Genomic DNA, 12,984 nt, shown 5'->3' on the forward strand with positions numbered 1-12,984 from the left:
TCTCTGGTTGTTGTTTATTTACGCTACATGGTTACTCTGCTTTGTTACTCTGCTTTGTTACTCTGCTTTGTTACTCTGCGTTGTTACGCTGCGTTGTTACTCTACGTTGTTACGCTGCATTGTTACGCTGCGTTGTTACGCTGCGTTGTTACGCTGCGTTGTTACTCTACGTTGTTACTCTACGTTGTTACTCTACGTTGTTACTCTACGTTGTTACGCTACGTTGTTACTCTACGTTGTTACGCTGCGTTGTTACTCTGCGTTGTTACGCTACGTTGTTACTCTACGTTGTTACTCTACGTTGTTACTCTACGTTGTTACTCTACGTTGTTACGCTACGTTGTTACTCTACGTTGTTACTCTACGTTGTTACGCTGCGTTGTTACTCTGCGTTGTTACTCTGCGTTGTTACTCTACGTTGTTACGCTGCGTTGTTACTCTGCGTTGTTACTCTGCGTTGTTACTCGCCGTTGTTACTCTACGTTGTTACTCTGCGATGTTACTCTACGTTGTTACGCTGCGTTGTTACTCTGCGTTGTTACTCTGCGTTGTTACTCTACGTTGTTACTCTGCGATGTTACTCTACGTTGTTACGCTGCGTTGTTACTCTACGTTGTTACTCTACATTGTTACTCTACGTTGTTACTCTGCGATGTTACTCTACGTTGTTACGCTGCGTTGTTACTCTGCGTTGTTACTCTGCATTGTTACTCTACGTTGTTACTCTACGTTGTTACTCTACGTTGTTACGCTGCGTTACGTTTCAGAAACGTCAACATTTAATATATCCGGTGGTTTGCAGAAATCTGCGATGCCAACTTTTCTGGGTTGCATAGTTTGAGTGTTTTCTCCACATGAGCATCAGATTATCAGCAGTTTTATGGATTCAATCCAAAATAAGCATTTAATCTTCGCATATTCATCGCGATTGCACGTATGATACATGATTTGGATTATATGTTCGTCCATCACTGCTGCGATTGTAGGATTGTGTTACACAGTTGCTTTTCAATCAGGAAATGAATGTTATTATTATAAGTAATAGTAACTATATTTGTGCCATTGAGTTACACAGCTCAGCTTGATGGACAATATTAAAGAATTCACAGTTACTACTGAGCTACATGCTCCCTTTTTTTTACATGCTCCCTTTTTTCAAGAATTGGGAGGTCCATCCCGACTCTATTGTTACTGTGCCCATGATGAAGAAGCCATTGGAATTCTTGAATTTGGTTGTTTAAGTGTACAGCATCTAGTCCACAGAGGGATTTGAAGACCACAGAATCCTGAAAGTGTTTCAGCTGACAGATTTGATCTGAGATGTCTTGTGTGTGCTCTGAGGTATTGTGTTCTGGGTCTGACTTTACTCCTAATAAAAGAGGAAGGCATTTCAATACTGAAGCCAGCTTGTGTTATAACCATGCATTAGTGGTGTGGCAGCAGGATTCAAACAGGCAGGACTGAAAATTACAACAATGCTAATTCTGTAAAATTACTGGTTCTGAATCCTGTGAATGCAGCTGCACCACAGTCGCACTTTACATCGGCTCCAGTCACGATGACAAATGGTGTTGTTATTGGAAAAACATCATGCGGAGCTCAGTGTGACGTTCTCTTCGACAGCGGTTGAAAGGTCAGGGTGACTGGCTCTTCATCATCACTCAAGGGCAGCCTCAGCCACGGAGCAGAGCTCTGCTCTGGAGGTCTTGGTTGGAGGAAGTGGTCACTGATGTAGGCTGACCTACAGGATGTGGATTCTGCGTACGATGGCAGAAACACAACAACCAGTAGCAAAGTGTGACTCGCCTCGATTCTTACACAGTTCACTTGTTGCCGGGAGGCGAGTTGATGTGTTTCAAACAGAGAGAAAGCCTTTGTAACTTACGTCACACGTCACAGCACTCTGTTTACTGATTGGCTGCAGGTATTCTCTGGTCGCAATTCACCGCAAACAGTTTAAGTATCCACAACTTTAAGTTGAAGCAGACCTTTCTCCAGCAGATGGAGATACGTCTGACTGCCACTGATTGTGTAGAGAATTCTAGACAATAATGCCCATTTGTTGATTTTCAGTTTGCTTCTGATCAGCAATAATATGAAGCAGAGCATGTCTCATGACCAAAGGTCAAATTTAAACTATTGAACAAACTAATGTACTTTTGGAACTTAATGTGCTCAAATGGTTTCTACTCGATACTGATGTCAGCTGTGAATATTAAAGAAATACACATGTTAATAGAAAACAAGTCAAGATTGCACTGTTTAAAATAAATAGATAAAAAATTATTTTTTGGAATCATCATTCAACTAACTCTTAAACTTTTCAGCACTTTCTCTTCCTCTGCCAATTAGAACCTCAGTCCCTTCTATTACTCCTATACGACCTTCAATCAATACAAACATTTGTCTTCAAATATGTCAACTAAATAAACTATAACTTTTTGAAAATGTAGATTTTATGATAAAAGTATTCCATTTCTAGTCTGGAAGCCCTTTTTCTATTGTTTTTGTAAAGATCACTGACCACAGCTTCTCCGACAAACTGTGTCGAGTGTTGAGTCCCATCAGAAACGAACAAAAGTATATATATATATATATACATATATATATATATACGTATATATTTCCCTCTGTCCCTCTGCAGTGCCTTTCCGCGAGGCTCCAGCCTACTCCAAACGCCGCCGGAGTCCGTCTTCTGGCAACGGCAGCGGGAACGACCGGTCCCCCTCCTCGTTATCAGCGCCGCGGGTCCTCCTGCGCTCCAACAGTGACAACAACCTAACAGTCAGCCAGTACCAGAAGCAGCAGCAGCAGCAGCAGCAGCAGCAGCAGCACGGTTCTCCCGGCAATTGGGCCCCCAATCTGCAGCAACACGCCCATCCCCACCCACACAGGGGCCCCCAGCAGGGTCACTCGCAGCCTGGCTCCTCAGCATTACATCGCAGCCTGTCACCCCAGCTGCTCCAGCAGATGCCCAGCGGCAGCCCCAATGGCAACGTGGTGGTGCGGACCATGGGGAGGGGGGCGAGGAGCCGGTCGCCCTCCCTCAGCCGGCTGGGGGAGGAGGCCCGGCGGGCTCTGCCTACACAGCGCCAGCCCAGGTGAGTCTTCTGCAACACACTGAGTAACTGTGCAGCTCCGGTCCCTCTGGGCTTTTGTTCTCTTCTTCTTTTTATTCTCACAACATCCAGACTGACTCACCGAGAGGTCAGAGGTGAACACATGACTCACAAATATTTAGCCGTCAATATTTCTGCTGTCGGAGCTCCAGCACAGCTGTGATCTGGTCTGCGACGGCTATTTGCTTTTACAGTCAAGATGTCGTTATCGCCGGTTCATCACCCGAGTGTCCAGAGGAGTTCTGCTCTAGATACGAAATGACTCCGCAGAGATGATTCTGCATGTTCGACAAGGTGGAGATCAGTTATGGAGTTTCTTTAGAAAGATCAGTTCACCCAAATTACAAAACATATTTCTCACTTACTTCACTAAGGCTGTGTCTCAAAGCTAGAAGGGGTCGTCTCCATAGTCTGTTTATAAGAAGTGGACATAGTCGTCGTGACGTCACTCGTTGGTTTGTGGATGTTTTGAAGCCTTGAGTTCGGCGATTTGGCCGTCGCCATGTTGGCTTTTCACAACCAGTGAACAGGAAGTGACCATATCTGGACTGAGGAGGAGTGACGTAGAGACGCCATATACATCTCTGGTGGAGACCTGTCAATCACTGTGTAGCCCCGCCCCTAAAGCATCCCCTGCTTTATGGTCTGTTTGACTCTAAATGGACCATCATTCACTAAATGAACATCATGCTGTATTGAAGAAGACTTGAAACTAGAGATTGAGACCATAAACTCATGTTTACAATGTTTACTGAGGTAATAAATCAAGAGAGAAGTAGAGTCATTTTCTCATAGACTTCTATACAACCAGAGGAGTCGCCCCCTGGTGGACACTAGAGGGAATGCAGCTTTAACACGTGAAGCTTTGACTTCACGCGGCGGAACCGGAGATTAGGGAATTTCTTTAAATTTGGCACAAAGTCCACAACTGGTTACAAACATAGACTCTATATCAGAAGCGGACGTAGTCAGTGTGACATCACTCATTGGTGACTCACCGTCACACACGTTGTTTTCAACTTGTGCGGATGCGTATTTGTGACTTTGTACAAAATGGCTCTGCATTAAAACCCCCCTTTGTGTTGGAATCCCCTTTAGTCTCGTTTTAATGTCTGACGCCTTCTGAACGGCGTTGGATGCAGAAGTCTTGAAGACAGACGTATGCATGATGCTTGCTTTTTAATTTGGGGTGAGCTCAGCCTTTGAGCTCGGCATCCTCGCTGAGAGTTGTGGTTTGAGAGTCGTCTCCACATTCAGTCTACATTTACTGTATATACATCCTGCCCCCCCCTCCCCCCCCCCTCTCGGGGAAACGTGCCATCAGAGAGAGACTCTCTGGCTTCCCACAGTCGCTACGGCAACCGTTGCCATGGTTGCCCTACGGACACTTTGCAAAATGCGTGCGAGTTTGTATGTACGCTTCATATGCCCGATTGCTAACTTTAGCTCAGTGTGTGTGTGTGTGTGTGTGTGTGTGTGTGTGTGTGTGATTCCACCTCCACCTGACTGCGTTCATTCAGAAATGCCTCCGTCTACGTCCGCCTGGGCTCGAGCGGGAGCAACGTGATCGGCGGAGGATTAAAATGTGACGGGCGTTTATCTTTGGAGCGATGTTACATGTCAATCCCGATTAAGACACATGCTCTCTGGCCTCTTCCTCTTCCTCCTCCTCCTCCTCCTCCTCCTCCTCTTCCTCCTCCTCCTCCTCCACCTCCTCTTCCTTGGCAGATGGACACATTTGGAAAGCGCTCTCAACACTACCCACACTATGTAGCTCTGCCTCTGTCCAATGTCGAGGAGAGACGCTCAGCGCTTCACAGGCAAGAAGTGAAGACGAAGATGTAGAATTAAGACAAGATGAAGAGCGAAGAGAGGAGGAGGAGGAGGAGGAGGAGAATAAAAAAGCGCAGAGTGAGGGGTTTTGAATCGAGGGTGGAGGGGACGGAGTCGAGGGAAGACAAGTGACGGAGGAGAAGAAAGAAAGGCCAGAGAAACGGGGGAGGACAGTTTGCCTTTGCTTCAGCAGTCACATGAACGTCACCGTCGTGTCTCCTGACATGTTTCATGTTGAATAAAACTGAAAAACTGTCGTTGTTGTTGAGAGACGGAGAGTTTGATCGCAGACAGAAGAGCTGCTTCAGCGGACAGACGTTCAGCACAGAACCTGGAGGACGTGTGAGGAGCTTCACATCTGCTCTGCTGGTGTTTTGGTGGATTGAAGATGGTTTGACGGTGTAGCCTCCAGCTTTGTTTCTGTGACTTTGATTTGACAAAAAGTTACAATAACAGAACTTTACTGGTCGTTACCAATACCAGTGAAAGTCCACGTTTCTCGATACCACCATGAAAAACTAAAAATAGACATGAACTTCAACAGATGCTCTTTTAGTCCCTTTTATTCCCTAAAGCGTTCCCTCTGGATATGGAATGGACCATCATGTACTAAATGAACATCATGCTGTATTGAAGAAGACTTGAAACTAGAGATTGAGACCATAAACTCATGTTTACAATGTTTACTGATCCAACAAACACCGTCCTGCTGCCGCAGACACTCCCCAGAGCACCACATGCGGATTCATCCGCCGCTGGAAATAATCCCCTACAAATCTTTTTTTTTGATTAAACTATATATTTTAATTATATATAGTTTTTTTTAGGATTTACATCTTCAGGAGGAATATATTATGACTGAGAGGATTTATTGACACTAAATACGAACACATCCTTAAATAAAAACGTGTAGCTATACTGCATCATGACCCTTATTTTTGATCACAAGCGAATGTTATTTACTAAATGCAGCTCACGGCACATTCCAGTGGACGTGACTTCGCTACGAGCCGGCTAAGATGGCTCACGCGTCGCGTCCGATGAGCGTGAACCTCTGATCTCCTCGGGCGTTTCCCACCGGCTGCCCTTTGAAGCGCCTGATTCCAGCCCTCCCTCTCATCCATTTCTCCTAACCCATAATCCCCCCCCATCCAACCTTCGCCCACACACACACACACACACACATGCACACAGTGACAGCTGTCAGTCAGCTCCGCGGGCGTCATGGTAACAACTTCGCAGCTCGATGTGGTGAGAAATGAGACGTGTCCGGAGTCAGGACACCCACCGGGGCTGTCTAAACACTGGTGTCACAAGAATCCAACGAACACCATCGCAAAAAGCTGGAATATACAGAAGAGCTCTGCAGGTTTGAACCGGTCTGTGATCTACTGTTAACAGAGACGGGCCGGGAGGTCAAAGGTCAACTTTAGAAGTCTCTAATATCTATTTTATATTAACGTGAAAACATCTCCTTCAAACTACTGGATTTATTCAAGTTTATCACCAAAAATACATTTTACGGATGACATGTGAACACATCATGATAACGTTATAATGTAGCTTCAGCCAGTACTGATGTTCACTGAGCAGAGCCTGAAGGCATCATGACGTAACTGAAGTGAACCTCCGTTGGTTAGCCGTTAGCCGTTAGCGGTGCTGCTAACGTTCCGAGCTCTCCTCCTGTTGCTTTAAACACTGATCGTTTTCTAATAATGTAACGTTATCACGTTCACAGCGTTAATGCTGATCTCCTGATTGCATATTTTTACTGAATATCAACGAATAATGATTGTCAGTTAAACCTTATTTCACACTTTGCTGGTTAAACTAATTATTCCGTATATATATATATATATATTACTGTTATGATTTTCCTGCCATTCCATATAAACTACCATCAGCATCACTTCCGGTCACTGTGGGCCTGAAGCGGCTCTGAAGAGGTTTAATATCACAAACAGGATCACAGAGAAGATTTCCCCTGAGCGTCTGATGTCATTAGAGAAACTCCCTCGATTGATTTGACTCCATCATAAAGCAATAAACACGTAACATACCAACAACACACAACAGAAGCAGAACAAAAGTTTGGAACATGGACAAAATACAACCACATAAAATAAGATATAAATGAATAAAACATGTTGTGTAACGCAGCAGCGTGGTGCAAGATAAATGTTAAGCGTTACACTAGAGGTAAAGTAATGCATTTTATTCTTTATTCTATATTTAATGTGTATAACATCGACATATTGGCAAAATCAGCTCATTCTTTGCTCAAAAATATGTATTACAAAGAATAAATACAATATAAAGAATACATTTGAGATGATAAAGAAATGATCCGTTGGTTTGAAGCACTGCACTAGTTCAGTTCCCTGTAGGTGACGTCAGAGGGGGAGTGGAGAGTCTTATGATCAGATAACAGTCTTAAGATCACATGAATTACATCTATCTGGTGATTTGTCTCCTTACTTTATTATTTACAGACATATATACACACATAGCTTTTGGGGATTCTTAATTTCCTATTCAGATTTCAGCCTGTCATTCGTGTGTTTGAGTCGATGCATTTCATAGATGGACAAAGGTATCGATTACACATTAGTGTTTTTATAACAACCATCTGTGAACATCCACATCTGGTGAAGTTCTGACCGTGAGTTCCAGCGATACGGTGCATTAAGACAGATGTCGCTTTTGGAGAAAGTTTACATCGTCACTATTTTGGGGAGGATCCAAACATCCAAACATCCAACATGTGTGTTTCCAGCTTTCCATGTAAACAAGGAGACATGTTGAAGTTGTGACAGACATGCGTGTGCCGTGTTCTACCTCGGGGGAGGCGGAGCTCAGAAGCTGGTTTTGGGGGAAATGAGTTCATTGTACAATGTAAAAACGATGTTGATCAGACTGCCCCCCCTCCTCTCTCCTTCCTTGTCTCAGGTGATCATCCAATAATAGCACAAATTATGCACAGCTGGTATTAATTAACGCTGTCTAATTAGCACCTCAAAGCCACAAAAAAGCAAGAAGGGAAACATGGCCGACTGTTCCTCATGTGACCTGCAGTGGCTCTGTGTCACAACCACATGAAATGTTTTAATGAGTAAAAACAAAATAAATGTTTTAGATACATTTAGTTTGAATAAATGCATGAAAATACTATAGTACCAATAATACGTTTAATTCCATCGTACTATTTATAATGTAACAGTTCATATCTTATCATTTTAGATTCTCTTTGGTAACATTTTATGGTGAAAGGTTACGCACTGTAATATTATTATTATTATTATTATTTAACATATATACGTATATATATATATATACTGTATGTATATATTATATGTATATATATTGTGATACTTGAATGGATGTCTCAGCTGTTCGGTGGAGGTCTATAGTTGCTCTTTTTTTCTTAGTGAGATATTAAATCATCAAAAGTCTGTTTTTGTCTGAGTCGGCAAAACAAAAGTAAATTTTCAACCAATTAACCTTTAAGAACGTCCTGTTTGTAGAGCAGAAGACCTCGTGTGTGTTCTACAGAGTGTCTTCTAACGTTAAACTAACTGACTTCTGGGAGAAGCTTTCTGAGAGTTCTGCTCTTCCATCGCTTCACTTCGTGTTTACCCGATCAGCTGACGTGAATGTTCGACTGGTAATCATTGCAGAACAGAGTTTTTTTAAACTGAGTACTACAGTATTGTGCCTCTTGGTGGTACAGAGAGTATTTCTATCTGCTCAGAGTACACCGTTGTAGTTTTCTTCTGTGGTGTTTCTTTGGAGCAGAATGAGGTCAGATCTCCAAAGACCTGAAGAGGGCTGAGCAGGAGCTCAGTCTACGGGACAAGGTGACCCACTTACTACCTCCCTCCGTCTCTTTACCTCCCTCTCTCTCTCTCTCCCTTTCTCCCTTTACCTCCCTCTCTCTCTTTAACTTTCTCTTTCTCTCTCCTCTCTCTTTACCTCCCCCCTCTCTCCCTCTCTCCTGGACTCCATTTACTTCTCTCTCTTTAATCTACTTTTTCCTTCGCCGTTTTTTTTATCTTTGTTCGAGATGAAGAAGAAGAAGAAGAAGAAGAAGGTTGAAAACGTTTTAAAGTTCATCTTATCTTTTAATTCAAGCTCATAACTTAAAGACCCTCAAACTGCGTCCTTGTTGCTCGACCTCGTATGAAAAGTCATTTTAACACATTCAACCAGACCAGATGTTAGAGGAGCTCTCTGTGTGGAGCATGAGCGCGACTGAAGAGGACCTGTTTAACTTTATATATTTATGACAATGATTAGAATAAAAAGCTGCAGACTTCTGGTCCTTGATGACTTTAGTCTGTTGTGGGAAGTGTTGTTCTGGACGTTGTCCACTAAGTGGCGCTATACGTCCTCATGTCCTGCACATCCTCCGTGTGTTGTCCTCTCTCTGCAGCGGTCGCGTCTCTGATCCTGCAGCTTTTTATAACCAAATATTACATGCAAACATATAAATGCAGCCTGCAGCCATCAGATGATATATCTGAACCTGAACGTCTCTGGACGACCTGGATGTCTTCCTGACGTCATAATTCAGCGTTTTGATGGTTTCCTTCTCTCATGCACTCGTTTCTCGTGAGGTTTATAGAGAGTGTTGCCTCTTACCCAGAAGCCACTGCAGCTCTGTGGGTCATATTCTGCTCCATTTCCTCCTGCAAGACACGTGTCTGTTGGCCTCTGAATGTCTCCTCTGCATAATGTGTGTGTGTGTGTGTGTGTGTGTGTGTGTGTGTGTGTGTGTGTGTGTGTGTGTGTGTGTGTGTGTGTGTGTGCTCTGAAGATGAATAAAACACTTTTACTCTGCATGACAAGATCACATGATGTTCTTGTTCTACGGATTCTTTGCAGCAATGTTTGAGTTCATGAATAAAATATCATTTTAATGAGAACACCATGATGTCAAACAGACAGCTCTGGGTGACCTTTGCATCATTTAAAATAAAACACAATAATATATTTATTCTGGATATATTTAGATGTATTCTTTATATATTTTGGTGTTTATTTTACTACTTTGTTTATTTACGTCTCCTAAATTCACCAACAGTTACCATTACATAATGCCTCATTTACATATTACAACAAAACATTTTAGGAAACTTGTAATACAATAAATGATGATCTTAATGTGAGCAATGAAGTGGTGAAGCTTCATGGTGATATCTGTGAGTTAATTGTTCACCTGTAGTGTCACCGCTACCTCTTGAAATCATTCCTTCAGGAAAATAACTTCACAGCTCGTCAACCGAGAGCTTCTCTATTGAATAAAGTGTTTCTGTTATCCTAAGTTATCTTTTCTCATCGTGGTGTTTGTTGTTTCCTCTCCGTCAGCCCCGGCGGTCACAGCGAGGCCGTGGGCACCAGGAGGAAGCTGTACAGTGCGGTTCCCGGCAGACACTTTGTGGTGGTTCGTCCGTACATCGCCCAGGCCGAGGGGGAGATCACCCTCTACAAGAGCGACCGGGTCAAAGGTTCGTTGTGTTGCTGTGCTTAACTCGGGTTTCTCCTTCAGCCCTGACCGCCAGTGGAGTGCTGACCGGTGCACTAAAGACACCCAATAAAAACCAACAGCCGACAAACACAAGTACCCAAAATAAATACAATGTAATATTGCACTACTATAGATATAGTTATTGCACTAGTATGAATATAGTTATTGCACTATTATAATATAGTTATTGCACTAGTATAAATATAGTTATTGCACTAGTATAATATAGTTATTGCACTAGTATAAATATAGTTATTGCACTAGTATGAATATAGTTATTGCACTAGTATAAATATAGTTATTGCACTAGTATGAATATAGTTATTGCACTAGTATAATATAGTTATTGCACTAGTATGAATATAGTTATTGCACTAGTATAATATAATTATTGCACTAGTATAAATATAGTTATTGCACTAGTATAATATAGTTATTGCACTAGTATGAATATAGTTATTGCACTAGTATAATATAATTATTGCACTAGTATGAATATAGTTATTGCACTAGTATAATATAGTTATTACACTAGTATAATATAGTTATTACACTAGTATAATATAGTTATTGCACTAGTATAAATATAGTTATTGCACTAGTATAATATAGTTATTACACTAGTATAATATAGTTATTTCACTAGTATAATATAGTTATTGCACTAGTATAAATATAGTTATTGCACTAGTATAAATATAGTTATTGCACTAGTATAATATAGGTATTGCACTAGTATAAATATAGTTATTGCACTAGTATAAATATAGTTATTGCACTAGTATAAATATAGTTATTGCACTAGTATAAATATAGTTATTGCACTAGTATAATATAGGTATTGCACTAGTATAAATATAGTTATTGCACTAGTATAAATATAGTTATTGCACTAGTATAATATAGTTATTGCACTAGTATAAATATAGTTATTGCACTAGTATAATATAGTTATTGCACTAGTATAAATATAGTTATTGCACTAGTATAAATATAGTTATTGCACTAGTATAATATAGTTATTGCACTAGTATAAATATAGTTATTGCACTAGTATAATATAGTTATTGCACTAGTATAAATATAGTTATTGCACTAGTATAAATATAGTTATTGCACTAGTATAATATAGGTATTGCACTAGTATAAATATAGTTATTGCACTAGTATAAATATAGTTATTGCACTAGTATAATATAGTTATTGCACTAGTATAAATATAGTTATTGCACTAGTATAATATAGTTATTGCACTAGTATAAATATAGTTATTGCACTAGTATAAATATAGTTATTGCACTAGTATAATATAGGTATTGCACTAGTATAAATATAGTTATTGCACTAGTATAAATATAGTTATTGCACTAGTATAATATAGTTATTGCACTAGTATAAATATAGTTATTGCACTAGTATAAATATAGTTATTGCACTAGTATGAATATAGTTATTGCACTAGTATGAATATAGTTATTGCACTAGTATAAATAGTTATTGCACTAGTATAAATATAGTTATTGCAGTAGTATAAATATAGTTATTGCACTAGTATAAATATAGTTATTGCACTAGTATGAATATAGTTATTGCACATATGCAATATGTCATAAGTTTGCCTTCTAAAATACATTGGTTGGTTGTGAAGGGGCATTCAAAGTTTGTGTATTGTTGGATTGTATTAAGATGATTATTCATTCATTAATGTGTAAAGATGGGGCTCATTTGAACTACTTTAGTTACTTTTGAGTTAATAATCTGAACCTACAAAGTAATTAGTAACTTAAACTGTCAAATATGAAATAAAAATACAACAAATAAATGTAGTGCAGTCATAATTGTAATATTTGCCTCTAAAATGTAGTAGAGTAATCAAGTAAAGTACCTCAAACTGTACGTGAGGACAGTACTCAAAGTTTTCCCAACCAGAGAGAGAGAGACAATCAAAGAGCAGATGATTCATCGCCGCCTTGGACGTGCTGCATGTGAAGCCTTCAGTAATGAGTGCACACCGCAGCGTTACCGTCACTTTGTTTTTAATGTCCAGCAGCAATGACTCAGCCGTCGATCACCGCTGGAGAAGCTGTGAACGCCGATCAAACCGTCAAACAAGCAGCGCTGAATGTCAATCAATATTCTGTTACTGTAAACATATTTTAAAGAAGTGTTTCGCTGCCACAAAGAGCACTAACAGCAGGCAGAGGAACACAGAGTATCTGTCTCGTGTACTGCTCGGTTATTTTTATTAAAGTTACCAACTGCAGCTTTAAATGTTCATTCTTAGGCTTTTTTTCCGGTTTCGTAAAAACGTGTTTTATTTGGCTTTTAGTGGAAAATGAGAAAATAATCTCTATGAAAACGAAACAGCTTTTTGTGAGCAGCACTTTATCTACTAGAACAAATATAGAGATGCTAAAGTCTAGCAATATTTCAAACAGCTAACATCTAAATCATGTTCAAAACATCCGGTGCTGCTCTGATGTTGATGAAGATGAAGATGTTTTT

At 40.5% G+C, this 12,984-nt stretch overlaps 1 protein-coding gene across 1 annotated transcript in view; it reads left to right on the forward strand.

Annotated features, from left to right (window-relative positions):
* LOC306696645 (SH3 and multiple ankyrin repeat domains protein 2-like) overlaps positions 1-12,984 on the forward strand; it is a gene marked incomplete at its 3' end in the record, with an annotated part of 104,617 nt that overhangs the window by 42,050 nt on the left and 49,583 nt on the right. Inside the window, exons 10-12 of the mRNA XM_079160305.1 lie at positions 2,645-3,101; positions 10,320-10,459; positions 10,501-10,572. Coding sequence (XP_079016431.1) covers positions 2,645-3,101; positions 10,320-10,459; positions 10,501-10,572 — 669 coding nt within the window. The remainder of the gene's footprint in view (positions 1-2,644; positions 3,102-10,319; positions 10,460-10,500; positions 10,573-12,984) is intronic.

Source organism: Pholis gunnellus, assembly GCF_910591455.1.
Source record: "Pholis gunnellus genome assembly, chromosome: 1".
NCBI lineage: Eukaryota > Metazoa > Chordata > Actinopteri > Perciformes > Pholidae > Pholis > Pholis gunnellus.